The sequence below is a fragment of the Peromyscus maniculatus genome, chromosome 4, assembly GCF_049852395.1.
Source record: "Peromyscus maniculatus bairdii isolate BWxNUB_F1_BW_parent chromosome 4, HU_Pman_BW_mat_3.1, whole genome shotgun sequence".
Taxonomy (NCBI): Eukaryota; Metazoa; Chordata; class Mammalia; order Rodentia; family Cricetidae; genus Peromyscus; species Peromyscus maniculatus.
The window spans coordinates 133,484,891-133,505,112 of record NC_134855.1 but is presented as its reverse complement, the minus strand read 5'-3'; the positions used below and the strand labels follow the sequence as shown (position 1 = coordinate 133,505,112).

Sequence of the window (20,222 nt, the reverse complement as noted above, 5' to 3'; positions counted from 1 at the left end):
AGTCAATGGCCCTCACGCATGTCTAAGTAGGAAAGGCCTTGGTGATAAAGTGTTCCCTGAGGTTGGGTGACAAGGGCCTGTGATGCCATGGTGTCTCTGGCTGAGTGCCTACCAGGTGCTTCATTTAATCCTTACCTCAGCTCTGCAAGGTGAGAACCACGACTCTCCCCATATGACAAAGACGGGCACAGAGGCCCACCTAGGGGAAGCTGCTTCCTGTTTGTCTGTTTTCAGAACCACAGGGCTCAGAGAGCACACGACCCACTACACCAACAAGATCAACAAAATGGATGTCCCCGCCGCCGCTCAAAAGCCACCCAAAAGGGAGGTGATCCCAACTGTGACTACTATCCTTCTGTGGTCATGACAAAGACTTGTCCAGGTTGGCTCAGAGGTGTCTGAACCCATCCATATGTCTCTGTTCATATCCCAGGCCTGCACCGGAGGCAGAGTGACTCCCATGCTGGACAAAACCACACTGACAACAAGAGCCATCAGCAAGTGTTTATTGATTGCAGGGGATAGTCTATGTAGATGGCTTCCACTCTTCCAGCTGGGACCTGGCCTGTGCTGGCCAGCTACTATCCAGGTCTACATCAGGAGGGAGGAGAGCCAGGGTTCTAGAAGGAGGCTGGGGTGAGCTTGAGGGCACCCTGGAATTGCAGAGGAGTCAATCTGGTTAGTTTTTTGCTTTGCTTTGCTTTTCACTTCCTGCCTTTTGGTGGGGGGGTTGCCCTCCTTTTGTTCTCCATGAAGGAAGTCCAGGTATTGGGGGAACATTCGTGACCCTGAACACATGTGTGTAGAGTACATAACACGGTCAGAAGTGGAGGGTTTGTGTATGCACAGTAGTGTCTTCCAGCACTCTGTGGCCAAGTCAAAGTGTGTGTGTGTGTGTGTGTGTGTGTGTGTGTGTGTGTGTGTGTGTGTGTGTGTGTGTGTGATAGGAGAACTCTGTAATAGGAGTTCAGACTGGGTCCACCTCAGGATCTAGGTGTGAAGATGACGGCACAGTTGGTGTGACATCGCTGTGGGGGTTGATACTGGGTGCGAGGTGCCTGCCACCGCTACCGCCCTTTCCTAGCAGAAGCCGGGAGTGTTACTTGCTTATCAACCATCTGTTGAACATCTAGTGTGTGTCCAGCCTCACTGACCATGCTGGGGACAACGGTAGCTCCAGTCTTCTCAGGCTGAGGTGTGTGTGTGTGTGTGTGTGTGTGTGTGTGTGTGTGTGTGTGTGTGTGTGATCTGAGGTCTATAGTCCTTGGCTGCTACCTCCTAACCAAGACCTCTTCCTCATCTTTCCTGGAACAGTAAACATCTCAGCCTCAGGGCCTTTGAACTTGCCGGTGCTTTTGTGAGACACTTTCCCCACTATCCACAGGGCCTTCTCAGGTATCAGCAAACATCACCTTTCAGAGAGGACTTTCCTGTCCACCCCATCAAAACCAGTACCCCGCTTTTCTCTTCAGAGCCGGCCTTCTTTTACTTCCCAGCCCTTACTGACTTGGTGCTGTTTATTCGTGTATATAGGTGTCTCTCTTGCTAGAGTGTAGGCTCTTCCGGGGGACAGAGTTTTCTGTTTCTGCGGCCTGAAGCGCTAGGAGCCATACCTTGCTCATATTACGCCATCAAGAAATATTCCTGAATAAGTGAGTGAAGGGATGTATGGTGTCAAGGGGTGAGAGAGAGAGAGCGCTGATTTTCCACTTCTGGTGTCCACACCTGGCAGGGCCAGGAGTGGTGGCAGATAGGCCATTCTCAGCCCAGACAGCTCGTTTGTTTCCACATGCCTCTCACCTTGTGCACAGACCACACAGATTTCTGATATCCCAAGGCTTTCACCATTGACACGGGGATTCCATTTCTCAGTTTGCCTGAAAAAACAAATGTAATCAGAGAGCGGTGGGTTAGTGTGGGCCTGGGTAGCAATGGGCACGCTCACAGTTCCTGGAGGTGAGCCTAGGATCTGGCATGTAGGGCCTGTTCTGTTTCCATCCTTCTGCACGCCTGTCCTCTACTCTGCCACTCACCTGGCCCTATCTGGCCCTCTGGCACCATCTTCTGGTTGTCCCACAGTGCACCTTACGTCCTCTAACACTTTTGCTCAACAACAGCCATTACCCACTGCAGAAGTTTCTCTACCTGAGATCTTTCTGCTCATAGAGCAAGATTAAAAAGGTGATGATGTCACAGGTACCAGTCTCCCCACCCCTCACATACATCATCTCATTCCCACCTCTGAGGAAAGTACTCGGATTTATCCCTTTCACAGGTGGAGAACCCAAGGCAGTTTGTTCAAAGCCAGCCAGCCAGCCAGAGGAGTTGGGCACTTGGGCTCAGTCTGGCGATGGCCCCTTCAGTGAGTTCTAGCTGTCTGTTCGCACCTGATTCCAGCTGGCCCTATGAATCTGGTGTCTGCCTGCTCTTCCCTGCCTGCCTTAGAACTGTCCTTAGTAAAGGACCAGGCTGGAAGGGGGGAGGCAAAGGGGGAGATTGGGAGGGAATTGCAGGAGGGGGAGGCAGAGGGAGAGGCAGGAACGTCTTCTCTAGTTGGTGACCAGGAAGGCTCCTTGGAGCAGAAAGAATTTGAACTAGGCTTAGAAGATGGGTAGATGTGGTAGTTTGAAATAAAAAATGACCCCCAAAGGGAGTGGTTCTAGGAGATGTGGCCTTGTTGAAGGAAGTGTGTCACTGTGGGGGTGGGCTTTGAGTTCTCCTATGCTTAAGCTGCTCCCAGTGTCACAGTCCACTTCCTGTTGCTTTCTGATCAAAATAGAGCCAGCACCATGTCTGCCTGCATGCCGCCAAACTCCCTGCCATGATAATGGACTAAACCTCTGAATTGTAAGTGAGCCATTCCAATTAAATGTTTTCCTTATAAGAGTTGCCATGGTCATGGTATCTCTTTACAGCAATAGAAATCCTAACTAAGGCAGAAGTTGGCACAAGGGACCGGGGTATTGTTGTAATAGGCCTGAGTATGTTTTTGTTTGGAGGAATTTGGACTTTGGTACTTTGGGTTAGGAAAGCAGTGGAATGTTTTAAACCCTGCTTAATGGGCCTCACCAGTAGGAGCATGGAAGGCAGTGGTGCTGAGAAAGATTTGAACTGTGGGGAATCAGAGAATGTCAGCATGTGGCCTAGAGATTGTTCTTTGTTCTTGTGATATTTTGGTGAGGAAAGTGGCTGCTTTTTACCTTGTCCTAAGAGTCTACCTGAGACTCAAATGAAGAGTTTTGGGTTTATTCTTTTGGCGGAGGGAATCTCAAACAGCCTAGTATAGATCCTGTTGTGTGGTTACTAGTGTTAACTCTGATGAAGATTAATAATGAAAAGTAGCAAGCTGAGCAAACAAAAATACAAAATGTGCAGATTGAGAAAAGGGGCACCAGAAAGTGGAATTAGAGATAAATCCTGTGTTTAAGAAGATAAACAGATTTATAAATGGGATAAAGGGTGTGGTGACCTCAGGGCACTATCACCCCAGATAAGTTTCTAACTTGTGAAAAGGAATTAAAGAAAGTCTTAGAGCCAGATGTGGTGGCACACGCCTTTAATCTCAGCACTCCAGAGGCAGAGGCAGGTGGATCTCTGAGTTTGAGGCCAGCCTGGTCTACAGAGTGAGATCCAGAACAGCCAAGCTTAGGCAGTGAAGGTAACCATTAAAAACAGAAAGCTGGTGAAGATGAGTAAGGAGGCCGTGTAAGCAAGCAGCAGAACTGGGCAGCTTTAGGCACGTGGTTCTGGCTTTAGAGTTTAGGATAAAAGATAGGGGCTATGGAATTTGCTTCCATGTCTAAGGAAAGTCACTGAGGCCAGCCATGTGTCAGGGATGTCCCTGAATGGAGGCCTAGAGAGGCCATTGCATGAAGCTGTAAAGTTGAAGCCTGAATTGTCTTGGAGAATCTAAGATGCTGGAAATGCCAGAGTCATGGGACACCTGCTGAGGAAAGCTGCACACAGGGAGTGGAACCTGTGGTGATATTTTAATTGTGCTGAAATGTGATTTTATTTGTATGTTAATGAATAAAGTTTGCCTGGAGATCAGAGGTCACATAGCAAGCTATAAGCAGAAGTCAGGTGGTGGTAGCACATGCCCTTAATCCAGTCACATGGCAGGCAAAGTCTCTGTGTGGTCAAGGACACAGCCAAGTGTGGTGACACGAGCCCTTAATACCAGTACCAACCATAGAGACCTGGAGGTCTGTATAGACAGGCAGTGATGAGGAAGCCATGTGGCTGGGCTTAGAGCCAATGAGAAGGCAGAACAGAAAGGCAATAAAAACACAAGTCAGACAGGAAGAAGCTCTCTGTGGAAGCAACAGTGGCGAGGTGGTAAGATAAGGTAGTCGTGGCTCTTGGCTAGTTCTCTGATCTCTTTGGCTATTACCTCTGTATTTGGCTCCGTGTTTCTTATTTAATAAGACTGTTTAGAAATTCGACTACAGGAACCAGCCCAAGAGAAAGAAGTGTGTTGCAGTCAACAAAGCCGAATGGAGTTGGAGATCTGAAGAGCACTTTAACATCAGACATGGAGATGCAGAGTTTGGAGTTTGCCCAGCTGGTTTTTGGTCTTGCTTTGGTGCAGTATTTCCTCTCTATGCTTCCTTCCCTATACTTTGGAATAATAATAATGTATACCCTGTGCCATTATATGCTGGAAGTATGTCATCTATTCTTTGATTTTGATTTTTTTAGGGGATTACTGTTAAGAGATTTTGTGAATCTCAGAAAAGACTTTGAACCTTAGACTTTAAAATAAATTTGGGACTGTTAGAGACTATAGGGACTTTTGAAGTTGGACTGAATGCAGTTTTGCATTATGCTATAGCTATAAGCCTTTAGGGGACTAGGGAGTGGAATTTGGTGGTTTGAAAGAAAATGGCTCCCCAAAGGGAGTGGCACTATTAGGGGGTGTGGCCTTGTTGGAGGAGGTGTGGCCTTATTGGGGGAAGTGTGTCACTGTAGTGGTGGGCTTTGAGTTCTCCTATGCTTAAGCTCCTCCCTGTGTCACAGACCACTTCCTGTTGCCTTCTGATCAAGATGTAGCCAACACCATGTCTGCCTGCACACCATCATGCTCCCTGCCATGATGACAATAGACTAAACCCCTGCACTGTAAGTGAGCCACCCCAGTTAAATGTTTTTCTTTATAAGAGTTGTGTTCATAGTGTCTCTTCACAGCAATAGAAACCCTAACTAAGACAGCTGGTCATGAATAAAAGGGGCCCCAGGGGAAGGCAGGATTTTCAGCAGCTTAGGAGAGGGTATTGGGGGCTGAGGGACTCACCATTCTCGTTGGGCAGCAATGTGTATTCAAGGATCTTGGTCAGGGTGCCCTTCAGGATTTCAGGCTGTGAGGAAGAAGGAAGCCATTACCAGGCTGATTGCCAGGTCCTCTGGGCTAATACAGGTTTCCTAACTTGTCCCCCATGACAAGGGCAGCCAGCAGTCATGTGTTGGAATACCAGGTCTCCTGCAGGCTGGAGCTGCCGTAGTCAGACCAGATAGACTTCGAAGAGGCCCTCACTGCTCTGGGTGTGGCTCACTGAAAATGCCCTACACTCAGGAATTCCCCGAGGGAATTCTGCTTTTGAAGAAAAGCCAGATGTCCCGATTTTTACAAGCCTTGCATTAAAATACTGTTTTTTAAACCAAAATTTACTAATGAGGCACCAGGTGTGGTAATGGACACCTACAATCTCAGCAATCAGAAGGTAGAGGAGGAGGACTGCCATGAATTTCAAGGCCAGCTCCAGAGCTACATGGTGAGACCTTGTCTCCAAAATAAAACAAAAGAAAAACCACCACCAACAAAATAAAGCAAAGCAAAATAGAAAACAAACAAGCAAAACCACCACCTATAACAACAACAACAACAACAGCAACAATAACAACAACAAAACCCAAAGTAATGCAAAACCCCAAAGACTCAGCCTAGCTGAGCTTTCTTCAGGCTAGGAACTTGGGAAACTGAGGACCAGAGGGGAGGGGCCGCCCAGGGTCAGTGGAAGGGCTTTGTTTTCAATAGAGAGTGGGTGCACATCTGTAGTGATTGGTGTCCTCAGCTATGTCTGCATACAGTGGGTGCTCAGTAGAAAGGGAGTCTGCAGGCCAAACTCTGGAGGGTAGTGAGAAGACCCCCAGCCCACAGTGGGGTTCCTGTGCAGATCCTGGGCTGTGTCTCATTTTAGAATGGCCCATTCTGGCCCCGGTGCCCTTAGAGGTAATCTGTTAATACTTACATCAAACAGTTCAATATCTGAGATCATCAGCTTGATGCGTTCAATACTGTAACAGAAGATACTCATGAGAGTGGTCCCTTGGGGGATTCAGTCAATAACTTCATTTATTGAGGACCTGCTGTGTGCCAGGCAGGCTCTCAGGAGACAATGGTGAAGCAGGAAGGAACCCACTTCATGGTGCTCACATTCTAAATGGGGAGGACAGTGGCTCAAAGGTGGAAAATCACCCAGGAATGAGGGAGGATTGGTGAACTAGTTAGCAAAAATCCTTTCTAGATGGTCCCTAATTCCCATTCAACTACTTGTGTAGAAATGCCAGCCTGGAAAAGTTTGATAGTTTGATTTTTTTTATTTGTCTGTCTGTCATCTATCTATCTATCTATCTATCTATCTATCTATCTATCTATCTATCTATCTATCTATCTATCTATCTATCTATCATCTGTCTGTCTGTCTATCACCTATCATCTATCTATCTATCTATCTATCTATCTATCTATCTATCTATCTATCTATCTATCTATCTATCTATCTATCTATCTATCTATCTATCTATATCTATCTATCTATTATCTATCTATCTCTCTATCTCTCTATCTATCTGTCTATCTTCTATCTATCTATCTATCTATCTATCTATCTATCTATCTATCATCCATCATCTATCTATCTATCTATCTATCTATCTATCTATCTATCTATCTATCTATCTTCTATCTATCTATCTATCTATCTATCTATCTATCTATCTATCTATCATCTATCTATCTATCCATCATCTATCTATCTATCTATCATCTATCTATCTGTCTATCCATCATCTATCTATCTATCTATCTATCTATCTATCTATCTATCTATCTATCTATCTATCTTCTATCTATCTATCTATCTATCTATCTATCTATCTATCTATCTATCTATCTATCTATCTATCATCTTCTACCTAGCTATCATCTTACCCGGTGTGGGCTGATGTAAATGCTTCCCTGAGCCTAACTTTATCACTGGAGCCTCCCGTTGGAGTCCCTGAACTCAGTCTGGGACAGAAGGTGATTAACCTTGCAGGGCGGGCAGGGGCACAGATGTCACTTCTGTGCTAGGCCCAAAGGTTCCTATCTGGGGCTGTCACCTCTTTGTCATGAAAAATGTCAGAATGGGCCATTGAGAGCCTGCATGGTGCATGGCAGCCCTGTGGTGGGGTTGGCTTGCTCTGTGGCTCCTGTAAAGTCTTTCCTTTTCTATTTGAAATTTGTCCCTTAACGGTGGACCAGGCTTGGCAAGGCAGCCTTCCGCCATCGGCCCTCTCTGGTGCCCCCTGCTGGCGGTTTAAAGAAACCTGCTGCTCTGGGCCAACACTCAGCAGCATCTCACACAGATTCACACATTATTTACCTGACATTACTGAAGTCTAGCATAAGCCGGTCACCTTCTGTGAAAAACTGGGCTTCATAATTGGCCTCCTGCAACAAGAGAACCCAGCCCCCATTTTTTTTGAAGCGAATGTCTCTAGAGGGAGGGTTATACAGGAAAGATTGCGGTCGAGGAGAGCTGACCCGAATCTCGGCTACTGGCTCTGTGTGACCTTGGGAAACAGTTTAACCTCTCTGGGCCTCACTTTCCAGGCCCTAGTGCCTGTTTCACAAGTGACAGTTCAGGCCTGGGGACGACAATTCCAGCACTGTCGACACGTGCTGGCTGGCTGCTCACTGTGCGTCAGGCAGTTCAAATGCTTTCTTCAATAAGCCCCACCACCCCTGGAGGGGGCCCTGTCAGCCCCCTGGTGTCCATGGGAGGAAACCGAGGGGCAGAGGACGTCAGGGGCTCTGGTAAGCCCTGAGCACCATTAATATGATTGCAAAGCTCAGAAGCGAAGTCTGGCTTGACATTCAGGGCTCAAGACTTGTATCAGCTTGACCCAGAGGCCGAGTGCTGGGCTCCATTATAGTGGAGGGGTCATCGGGGAGTGGGACTGGCCTGGAAGGTCGGCTCCCACACTGTCTTTCACTGCAAGGCCGGAATGTCAAGATGAACTCTCTGGGAGGAACCAATACACCGCTAGTCTAGAAAGGCACCCCTGAGATTGTGTAATGTAGAACTGCACGTAGAGACCGCGCTATAAGGAGGAGTCAACTCCTACTCACAACAGGTACTGCTCACCCTCTTTGGGTAAGCCTGGCTGGCCTCACGCATGAGCCCACCCTTGGCCAGTCTTCTCTGCCCTCTGGAGTGCATGTGCTTGCTGCCCTGCTCTGACCCACCCCTTCCTTCCAGGAGGGGCGCTGTTGCTGAGCTGCTGTGTGTTGCCTATTCTCTGAAAACTCCCCTAGCTGGACTGTAGCTGCCTTGGTGGGAATTACGGTCCCTCTGTCCCTAGGGCTGCTGGAGGCTAATGACTGGCTGATGAGCCCCCAAAGTTCTTGACTCTTGGTTCATCACTCCTCCTCCTCTCCCTGTTCCTGGGTGAGACCCCAATTGGGAACAATGACCAGGAAGGCCTCCCCAGTCTTTGTTCTATGCCACAGCCACTTGAACTCACAATGCCGAGGGAGAAGAAGGGCCGGACATCTGTGTTGGTTGGGAACACTTCCAGGATGATACTTTGGGCTGCTTTGGCGCTTCCTTCCTTCAGCACGATCTGGGGGCTGCTCTGAGTGGCCATCTTCACCATCTGGGTGGGTCCCAGCTTGTTTGCTGCCTGGAAAGACATCAGACCCACTCGTCCTGTCACAGCGCACAGGCCCTCATGGCTCCTGTGGCGTCTCCAGTCTCTGTCCTTTCCAGGGCCCCTGTGTGGATGTTCTCTGGTTTCTCAGCCTGGAGCAGGGCTTAGAGTGACCCTCATCACTCAGTGCCAGCCCACCCATCAGATTCAAGATTCTCTGCTAGACTGGAGGAGTCTCTGGGCTTCCAGGGGATCTTGTCCCCAGAGTGGAAAAACGAGAACAGCCCACATCTGTTCTCCACCGCAGAGACCTACGGACAGAGGCAGTGAGCACCCAGAAATCTGCAGGTGAAAAACAGACCCACCTCTGCATTGATCTCCTTGATGTTCGCCTGTAGCTCTCGGGCCACCTCAGGAATCTGGAGAGGAGAAGGGATGTGAATCAGTTGCATTGATCAGGCTGCAGTAAGAAGATCAGAATATGTGTTGGCACTCAGGCTCAGGAGAAATGAGGACCTTGATCAGTTAGCGACCTGTGCTGTTGGGGTGCAGGCACCATCTCTGGGTTCCTCAGGATCCAGAGTGCTCGTGAGCTCCCCCAGGATATTTGGAGGAGGAAACCGGTACACCCATTCCCTTAAGGCAGAACCAGGACCCAAGTTGGATGTTAAGGGACACTTTTGGCTCTAGCATCGAACTTCAGAAAACAGGGTCTCTCTGAAGGGAGGGCAGAGCTGATCATTGCTGGGAGTTCCCACCTCAGTCTCCTTGCAGATGACACAGAGGTGAGTCATCCTCTGTTCTCAGTGGGCCTTACCACAAATGTAAGCAGGATCACAAGCTCCTCCTTGGGGACCAGGGTGTTCACAATGGCATTCACCAGGTCCTGCCTCACAAGCAGGCTGAAAGGGGCCCTGTCCGGGGTGGTCCCCGTCAGGGAAGCCACAGAGCTGTTGAACCACTGGGTCACCCTCGCCTGTGAGTCCAGCAGCTTGGCCTGAGGAGACACAGAACAGGGCATGGTTTGAAGACTTCGGTACTCCATTGTATCCCATAATCACCTGGAATGAAACAACTGTGTTGAAGGGGGAAGTTGTCTCCCCAAATTCTCGTGATGGAAACCTCATGCCAGTGTAACAGGGCCTTGATCAATGGTTAGTGCTGGTGCAGGAGTGGCCTAGTCACTGCTGGTGGGAGGAGGACATTTGAAAGTAAGCTCAACCCCTGGCTGCCCTCGCTCTCCCCCTCCCCCACTCTTCTGTCTTCCACCATGGGCTGATGCAGCATGGAGGCCCTCCCCAGAAGATGCACCATGCTCTTGGATTTCCTAGCTACCAGGACCATGAGCCCAGCAAGCTCCTGTTGTTTATAAACCACTCAGGTACTGTGTTCTGGCAACACAAACTAGACTAAGACAGATGCCATTCTGCTTTGCATCCTCAAATTTGTGTCAGGAAGCTGAGATCAATGAAGACAATGACTGTTAGGTACCAGGCAGCTCCACTCCTGACCGAGTGAGTCCCTGAGATTTCCTCTACCCTCCCTTCGTCCCTCCCTCAGTTTCTTTTTTCCACCTTTCCCTCTGCCCTTCTGCTTCACATGTAAAGAGATGGCATCTCCCTACCCTGCCCAGGCTGGCCCCTAATGCCTCAGCTCGGATGATCCTCTGGGTTCCATCTTCAGAGTGCCCAGGATTGTGGATGCATGCTGCCTGTGCCTAGCTTGTAACTAGGCTACAGTAACTGAAATGCTTGCTTTTCACTTACGATTCAGCCTCTCAAACCCTTTAGATGAAGGGAGGATTCAGACTGCAACAGAGCAGAGAAAGCCATCCCATGCTGTGACTTCAAGGGACTCCTGAGAATAGGTCTGGGACGCACACCACCCACGGGGAGCACTCCCTGCAGGTGTACAGTGCGGTATTCTATAGAGGTCCACCGGTCCTGAGTCCTTCCTGTCTGGGAAGCCAGTATGGTTTCATTTTATTGTCTCCTAAGAATTGTATTGTATAGCCAAGGAAACTGAGGCTCAGAGAGGTGAAGAAACCTTCCCACAGCTACACAGCCAGGGATCCAGGCATCCAGGAAAGTTAAGGCTGTATGGTCCTTGAGGACGCCTCTGTCCTGAGGCCATGTTGCAATGTTAGCAGAAGTCTGGGGTTTGGCAGGAGCTTGTCTGAGAGAAAGACCCAGGGACCCATACATACATAGGGTCAAGGTCTGAGGTCAGGACCCAGGGGGTGGGGCATGAAGTTCTATCTGCTGGCTTTCACAGGGTACTCAGGGTCTGACTTCATCAACTGCATCCCCTGATGCCATGGAGGTATCGGACCCTGGGTGGCCACAGAAGAGCAGCTGTTCCCCAATGTCCCCACTTTGCTCTGAGGTCTGCACACTTACCTTCAGGTTGAACACGATGTTACTGTCCTGGATAGCAGGAGACAGAAGGCCAAAATCCAAGGCTCCGGGGCTGAGGGCAACGGGTGCTTCTCAGGGCAAGAAGAAAGTTTGTGAGGATAGAGGGTGAGGTTGGGTGGGGGTGGTTTTCTACTGCTTCCAGCTAGGGACACTGCCAGAGTCAGGAAAAATGATGCTGTTGGTGGTAACTATGGCAACGATTACAGGGACCATTCAAAACACCAACACAGAGCTAGACTTTTATGTATATAACTAGAACCCATTCAGTCCTTTGCCAACCCTGAAATGCTGGTTATGACCTGTGCCTCCCTCACCTCACTGTAACCCACTCCTCAAGGCAGGTAGGGGCTGAGCATTGAACTCAGGGGTGTACCCATTAGTCCATCCATCACCTGTGTGTGCCTTGGTTTTCCCCACTTGGTGGACAGAGGGTGGAGACTCTGGTCAGCTGTGGGGTGGACAATGAGAGTGCATGTGCATGTGCCTGTCCTCCTCCAGCCCCTGTCACTAAGATCAGAGTGGCTAGATAGACCTGGGAACTCCCGTGACATTAGTATTTCTCTTCTCTCTCTCCACCCCCTCCCCTAGAGTCTTATACATGCTAGGTAAGCAATGGCCATACCAACCCACAGCTAATTGGAACAGGAAGAATCAGGTTCCGGCTTTCCGTATCACGAATCTCCTCTGTGAGCTCAGAGATTTCCCCACGTGTGCATTGGCCATTGAGTGTGCCGAGGAAGTGAGACAGAAATGCCCTGTCCTGGATTTAGCTCTTGTGTGCACCAGGGGCTTTACTTGTTCCCCTCGTCTCTCTCCGGCTACCCTGTGACGCGCCTCTTTAGATCCTAAATCAGCACACGGTAGGGTTTTCTTCCCCCTTGTTGATTCCCACTCTGAGGGGGTTGAGAAGGACCAGTTTCCAAGGTTGAGGGCAGAAGCCCATATTGTCTCCTCTTTGTGCTCTCAGGGAGGGAGAAAGACATCTGTTCTGGGCATGTAGCTCACTTCTGCCCTTGTTCTCTCCTCTCAGTAGCACACAGCAGTCAGTTTACCATCCATCCATCCATCCATCCATCCATCCATCCATCCATCCATCCATCCATCCATCCAGCCAGCCAGCCATCCATCCATCCATCCATCCAGCATGCATTTATTTTTAAGCAACTCCATGCTAGGTAGAGTATTCTATATGACCAGAACTTTCCTATAACCTTTAAGTGCTGAATACATTCCTTTGAGGTTGGGAGGTAGAAAGCCCCATTTTATAGATGAGGAAACTGAGGACAAAGGCTAGAGTGACTTCTCCCAGATCAAGGAGCAAGTCAGCAGCAGAGCTGGGCTTTAACTTGGCTTTGCCTGAGTATCTGCTTACACAGAACAGTGGTTCTCGGCCTTTGGGGATTGCATATCAGATATCTTGCTTATCAAATGTTTGCATTACAATTCACAACACTAGCAAAATTACAGTTACGAAGTTGCAATAAAATAATTGTATGGTTGGGGGTCACCACAGCGTGAGGAACTGTATTAAAGTGTTGCAGCCTTAGGAAGGTTGAGAACCACTGTCTTAGAACCTTGCACACGTAAGGTGATCAGGAAGTGGCAGCATGTAGGCAGGGCTTAACAAGTGCTTATGCACCGGTGCTGGGCCCAAGGTGCTGGTGGGACATGAGGGGGGTGGTCTCTCCTGGGTAAAGGTGGGGCCTGAAGTCCAAGCCTGTAGTTAAAGGAAAGACAGTGGAGACAGCAGAGCCCCTACCTGTTGCCAGCCTCAGGAAGTCATTGTACATGTCATTGAAGGCTTGCTGGATCACAGGGCACAGCTGCAACAGCACAAACACAGGGCCACCAGTGAAGAGCCAGTCCTTTGCCCGCGACGTCCTGGGCCTGGTCTCCACCAACCTTAGTCCCACTGCAGTGCCCCAGCTAGTAAAATGTTCATCCGTGGAGTGGAGGACTCACAGATTTGTCCATCTCTGTCCCTCCTTGCTGTTCAGAGTCCATGGCTGTCCTATGGGCCATCCAGGTCCTTTTTGCAATCGTTTGCCTTTTGCCTCGTACCCAGATTGTGCCTGGCCTGCCAGCTACCATCCCCAGGACACCCATGATTGCTCAAAGGAGCCCATGGTTCCTTAGAGGAAGCCAAGAATTCACTTGCTCATTCCATAAGAACTCATAGAGTTCCTCCCATGTCAGACTCTTAGAGCAGAGGCCGTCTGGGCCGTCCCACAAGACGCTAAGCAGTGTCTGCATCTTGGTGAGTTTCCAGCCCCAACACATCCTCGCACCACCAAGGAGTTCTCTGCCTAACATGGACAGCACCTCTCAACAGGGAACGATTTTGGTCTCCAGCAAGACACTGTGAGACATTTTTTAGTTATAACGTAGCATATGAGCCATACTGACATCTAGTGGACAGAGGTCAAGGATGCTACTACACATTCCTCCCCTCAGCCCAGCCCCAAAGTATCAAAAGTATCAGTAGTCCCCAAAAGCAGTGTGGATTTAGGGGTTCTACTGAAAGGGGGTAAACATTTGCCTTGCAGTCTTTAGGATCCACGGACTTTTTGATGTTTAGCTGCTCTAATGGAGGGACCATCTCACTGGCTACCCACTTCAATATTCTTGTGTGAGGAAGGGCAGTGCATTTTGAGAATTGCTAACTTGTGAACAAAGGTACTCTGCTTCCATCAACTTTCCTAACCCATGACCCAGAGAGGAGGTATAGGTGGGGAGACATCTTGACTCACACAGCCAGGGGACCGACTGTTCCCTGCAGGAAAGAGGCATCTTCCATAATACCCCATCCTTCACCCTTCGACCCTGCCCACATATCAGAGTCGGGGACACAAGGTTCCCACCAGATCCATTGCTTCTGAATTTGGGGTGGGATGGAACGTCCATTTTTATAGCCTTCAGATAGTTGTGAAACACAGCCTTGTTGAGCGCCATGTCCACACTGAAAAGGGCTCCTTGCTTTCCTCTGTGAGCTCCCTCAAGACACTCCTCAAATGACACTCTGTGAATCACAGTGGTGACCACTGACCCCTGCCTCAAGTCACTACAAATCAATGAGTTAGAATTAGCTTAGAATTCTAAGTTCATGCCATCTCTTCTGCTGGGGAATCTCTCTTTTTCTATTTAAATATGTTCCTGGGTAAAATTTTGAAAATATTTGCATCTGAGTCCTACTCCAAGAAACTCCTATTTTTAAACAGAAAATAAAGTTCTTAAAATGTATCTACTGGTCATATTGGCACATGCCTGTAATCTTCACCCTTGGGATGTGGAGGCAGGAGGATCAGCAATTCAAGGCTAGCCTGGGCTATGTGATACCTTGACCCCACTCCTATAACATTCTCATATAAGTTGGTGACAGGCTATGCCCTTCTCTAAAAAAAAATTGGATTGAAGAACCTGCATTCTCCTGAGCCAGATGACCAAGGTAGATGGGTTATCTGACAACCACTGCCATCGAAAACCCTGAACCTGTGAGTTTATTGTTATTTAGCAAATCCTGACATTGGGGAAAGACATGTATGTCTTCATATATGTTTCTGGCACAACATGCTCATGATAGTGAGACAAGATTATTTAACAAAGGGATTTCTTTCCATTTCTCTTTAAAAATACCTTTCTGAATATGCACCTCAACTAATGGTTCAGAAGTTTAAAATTGACTTGAGTTGGAAGTCACATATAAATACTTATTCTCCCATTTCCTACCTCTCTCTCTCTACCTCCCCTCTCCAAGAACCAGGAAGTTCCCTCCCTCCCTCCCTCCCTCCCTCCCTCCCTCCCTCCCTGCCTCCCTCCCTCCCTCCATCCCTGCTTCCCTCCCTCCCTCCCTTCCTGAGGAGTGATTCCAAGCCTCACACATGCTTGGCAAGTGCTCCACCACTGAGCTACTTCTCTAGCCCTCTTGGCTTTCTTTTAATTTTGAGGAAGGATCTTGCCAAGTTGCCCAGGCTGGTCTTGAACTTGCTCTATAGCACAGACAAGCACTGAACTTCTATCCTTCTCTTAGTCTCCCAGAAGCTGGGATTACAAGCCTATTCCAGACTGGTCAATATTGTTTTTTAAATTAACTCTATAAAATGTAAGATCCAGGGCCTGGGGAGATGGCTCAGCAGCTAAGAGTCTGTATTACTCTTCCAGAGGCCCCAAGTTTGAGTCACAGCACTCATTCTAGGCACTCAGACCTGCCTACAATTCCAGTTCCCTGGATCAGATACTCCTGGCCTCAGTGGGCACCCACATATATAGACTATACGCCCTCTCCTATACACATCATATACAGATGATTAAGAATAAACATCTTTACAGTAAAATAAGATCTCATTTGTGATTTCTTCTCTCTCTCTCTCTCTCTCTCTCTCTCTCTCTCTCTCTCTCTCTCTCTCTCTCTCTCTCTCTCTCTGTATTGGGCCTTGTGCATGCTAACCAAGTGCTTTATCATCAAGGTACACTCTTAGCACTTAGGTTTTTGATAATTTGATTGCTTTTCTTTATTCTCTGTAACATGTAGACACTTAGTCTACTAACAACAGATTCAGTAGACTGTTTCCTAGCATATAAAAAGGGATTGAAGCTTTACCAAGAATGAATAAAAAAAAAAAAACACAATTCAGTATTATACAGTAGACCGTGATTAACAGAGGCAAAATGCCACACTGTATTTTTCTTGAAGGTGATTTGGTAGGATTTGATACAATTTTGAACAGAGGGAAACTGATACTCTATTGTTTTAAAATCCCATCACGCACATGAAATATTGTTTTAAATATCACTTGTTTTGCCGGGTGGTGGCGCACACCTTTAATTCCAGCACTCAGGAGCCAGGCAGATCTCTGTGAGTTCTAGGCCAGCTTGGTCTACAGAGTGAGATCCAGGACAGGCACCAAAACTACACAGAGAAATCCTGTCTCAAAAAAACAAAACAACAACAACAAAAAAACCAAAACCAAAAACAACAACAACAACAACAAAACCACACTTGTTTTAAAGTAATCTTAATACAAGCATTTCCTTAAAAAGATATTTTGATAAACAGTTAAATGTGATCCAGCTATTATAATGACTATAAATGTTAGATGAGGACAAGGAGCATCAGGTGCAGTCATATAAAAACATGAGTACCCATGGATGAGCTGGAGATGAGCAAATGGCCAAACAGCTGCTGGATTGGACTGGACACATGAATGTTTTCTTCCTAACTTGTGCTAGTTATTATGTCATCTTTTTCATTAAAACTCTACCATGGTATCAGTGAGACTATGACATCTTGTCAGCTTATGGTAAAAAAAAAATGACAGCTACTTGACAAGGTGCTCTGAGCTCTTTGGGTAATTACTGAAGTGAATGCATCTTGAATTTACAATGGAAATCACAGGTAAATATGAATGGATCCACTTACAACATTTCGGTTACCTATGGCATATTAGGGACATATAGAAGGAATCACTGGGGTTGCAGGTGTCTTCTGTTGTAGAATGCTTGCCTAGTAGGTGTGAAGCCCTGGGTTCTATCCCCAGCACCACACACACACACACACACACACACACACACACACGCACGCACGCACGCACGCACGCACGCACGCACACGCACACACACGCACGCACGCACACAGCCTGAGTTTACTGACACAGAAGAAATAAATGCAGCTCATCTGGTGGGATGCAGTGTCTACAAACCACACCTGGATGGCTGAGCAGGGGCATGCCACAGCCTGCTTATGACAGTATTCCGGGACAAAATGCTAGATGTTCAGGGATTTCCAGCTTAGTTTTTTAAAAGTAAAGTATATAGACTTACACAAAAAAGTACTAAAATAAATTTAATAAAGGCAGAAAACCTTTCCCTTCCTAGGTGGTTTGCTCAGCATCCACTGTTGTCTACTGCTCTCTAGCTCTGTTGCTCTTGCCTACTGCCTGTTTGGTGGCAGTACCACACAGGAGCATGCTACTGGGAACCTTCTTCCAGTTCTGCTCCCTGACATTACTTTACTAGACTAAGATCAGCCTGGAGGTAGGATTTATAACTGGCAAGTCAGCAAAAGCTACACATAGGCTTCCCTCCCTCAACTCTTGTAGAGACAAGTGTTAAAAGTTTAATCAGCACACCACTGACAAGGCCTCCGGGCTTTTTGGCTGTTCTGTTACATTGACCTCGATGATCTCACTAGCCCAGTGGCTCATTTGGCACCGGCTTACAGTTTCACCCCAGTCCTACAGAGGGTGCCATCTCCATAGGCCAGAGGCCTGGTTTTACTCACCTGGTTTTTCACCATTTGGGGCAGGGCTGGCACCAGGAGATTCATGACATTATTTGCCAAGGAGTTGACCATGAAGGAGAGCCTTTGGCAGAGGAGAGTGGGAGATTAGGAAGCTTATAGGAGAGAATTGTCCCTATGTTATAGAGGTAACATGGACTCCCTGCTCAGGTTTATCCAGGATGTTAGCTAAAGCTGTTGCAGAGGCTGAGCTGAGGGCAGACATTGGGCTGGGTATTGCCTTTACAGATCTGTGCTGACATTAGGATGCCGGGAGCTGACAGGTCCCTGGAGAGGTGCCATGCACTCTTATGAGTAGGTCATTCTTGATGCCTGGAAAGTGTCATCAGCAGCATTTCCAGACCAGGAAAGTGAGACATGGGAAGGTGACTTGGCCAACATCACCCAGGCAGTCAAGGAAGAAGGTAAGCTTGCTTTGGGCGCACCTAGGTCTGCCTGGGTGGCCTGGGAGCCCTAGATGGAGGCTCTGCTCTGTCTGCAGGTGTTTGCCCCATGCCCAGCCCCACCCATCCTCACCCCCACCCCCACCTTCCCATCCTGGTATTATGCCCCCTCTTGCTGTTTTCATCTTTGCCACTCAGAACTGCTTTGGCATCCCAGAAGGAGCCTTAGATGGAGAGTCAGGAGGGACAGGGGTCCGCTCCTTCAGTGTTGTCCCCGTGAGAGCAAGCCGCAGTCTGCTCCTCGTACCAGCATGGTGGAGCCCAGCACTCACTTGTTCAGCAGGCTGAGGCGCAGGGTGTTCTCACTGCTGGAGCAGTCACTAAGGTTCAGGTGGGCGGGGCCTCTCGTGCTTTTCTCCACCCGGATGAGGGCTTGGACCTCTGTGTTCATTTGGAACTGCACTAAGGTCTTGATCAGTGGCCTGAGAGGACAACCGCAGTGATAGGGGGGGTGCTGTTCAAGTCCATGTGGGAGCCACAGCTGGGTGTCTGTCCCTCGCTATCTTTTTGGCTGGTTCCCCTCACCCCTCCAACATCTGGAGTCCTCTCTTGATCTCACCTGTTATGGATGCCGTGGGACTCCAAGTCACACACTGTGCCCGACTCAGATGTCCTCTGAGTCCCTCAGGATAGTGTGGCAGCAGTGGATTCCATGTCGTCCCCCTGGACTTTCAAGCTTTGCCTTGGTTCCTGGCTGCTCCTCTCAGATTGATGTTGGAGCAGACCCTGAAGTAATCCTTCATCTCTCTCTGTCTCTGTCTCTGTCTCTGTCTCTGTCTCTCTCTGTCTGTCTGTCTCTCCATATCCAACGCACCAGGAATTCCTGTTGTTTCTGCCTGCTTCTAACACAGCCAGAGTCTGATTTCTCCTCTGAGCATCTGGCCTAAGCCGTCTCTCTCTCTTCTAGAGTTGACGAAGGACCTTCTTCTATGGTCCACCTCCACTCTGGCCCACGCTTTTCCCCATAGCTCTTCCTTGGCTCAGACCTTCTCTTGCTCGTGGCCCTCATGCTCTGTAAAAGCCAAGTTCTCATCTTGGCCCATCAAGCCTTTCGTCATCAGGCTTCAGCAGCTTGCTGATGTCTCCTGTAACTAATTCCCCTCCTCTTGGTCATTTTTGAGCCAGGCAAGTCCATCCCCACCTCAGGGCCTTTGCGCTTGCTCTTCACACTTTTGGATTCTTTCCCAGATATCTCCATGGAGGGCAGAGAGCGAGTAGATGGGGCTGTTAGGTTACTGTGTCAGATTCAGGGGACACTCACGTGTTGAGTCCAGCCACCATGTCCAGGGGGATTCTGACAATCAGCTCCTGGTCATAGGTTGAAGGCTGCACAACCAGCCGGGGGATGTTAGCCGAGGTGACCCTTAGCCTGGACAGGGTGGAGGGGAGATGGAATCACTTTCGTGGTCAGGTAGGTGTCACCCCAGCCTGTTACCATTCTCCTTCCTGACTTCTGCACACCTGACCAGACTCCAGGCCCAGTCTACTAAGCCTCTTTATCATGGTCCTACCTCTGTCTCCTCCCTTCACCCTTGCTTGCCTCTCTGCAGGTTCCTTGGCTTTCAGCCTCAGCCTGTTGGGCTGACAGTAAGCCCCTCTGTGAGCCGACCTTACTGGCCTGTCACTCTTTGCTGTGGGACTTTGGAACGCAATCATTCTGAGTGACTCTTACCCCTCCATGGTTTTGCCCTACTGGCCCCTTTGCCTGGAATGCCAGTTTCTTGGTGTCTCTGGCTTAGCCTTGAGCTCCACGAAGAAGCATCTCCTGGTCCCGGCACTGTCCCACCTGGGGCTGCCTTCCTATGTGGCTGTCCTCTTAAGGTACCAGTGACACTGCCTTATGGTCACCCTAGCCATGCTGGGTGCTTTTCAAAAGAGGGACTTAGTCTGGTCCATCTTCACTAATGTTTGTTGACTGAGAACTGAGTAAGCAGCATACTTGGGCATGGGAGGTGTGGGAGAGAGAAGGCTCCCAGCACTGTCCAGCATGACTCACCAGACGATGTATCTCAGAGCAGTGCGCACTAGGCTGTCCAGCATGGGGATGCTCCCAGGCCTATTCTGCATGGCACTAAGCAGTGGCAACTCCTGGAGGATGGCAATGGCGTTGTGGTCCTCCAGTGCTTGGGCCAGTTCTGCAGATAGATCCAGGGG

At 48.7% G+C, this 20,222-nt stretch overlaps 1 protein-coding gene across 1 annotated transcript in view; it reads right to left on the bottom strand.

Annotated features, from left to right (window-relative positions):
• Positions 1–490: 490 nt before the first annotated feature.
• The window catches only part of Bpifb1 (BPI fold containing family B member 1), a 32,967-nt gene continuing 13,235 nt past the window's right edge, over positions 491–20,222 (bottom strand). Inside the window, exons 3-16 of the mRNA XM_042277187.2 lie at positions 20,065–20,203; positions 19,330–19,437; positions 18,341–18,490; positions 17,608–17,689; positions 13,090–13,153; positions 11,313–11,398; positions 9,731–9,910; positions 9,279–9,332; positions 8,788–8,946; positions 7,644–7,711; positions 6,249–6,294; positions 5,294–5,357; positions 1,801–1,877; positions 491–653 (exon numbers count right to left, since the gene is read on the bottom strand). Coding sequence (XP_042133121.2) covers positions 621–653; positions 1,801–1,877; positions 5,294–5,357; positions 6,249–6,294; positions 7,644–7,711; positions 8,788–8,946; positions 9,279–9,332; positions 9,731–9,910; positions 11,313–11,398; positions 13,090–13,153; positions 17,608–17,689; positions 18,341–18,490; positions 19,330–19,437; positions 20,065–20,203 — 1,310 coding nt within the window. The 3' untranslated portion in view covers positions 491–620. The remainder of the gene's footprint in view (positions 654–1,800; positions 1,878–5,293; positions 5,358–6,248; positions 6,295–7,643; positions 7,712–8,787; positions 8,947–9,278; positions 9,333–9,730; positions 9,911–11,312; positions 11,399–13,089; positions 13,154–17,607; positions 17,690–18,340; positions 18,491–19,329; positions 19,438–20,064; positions 20,204–20,222) is intronic.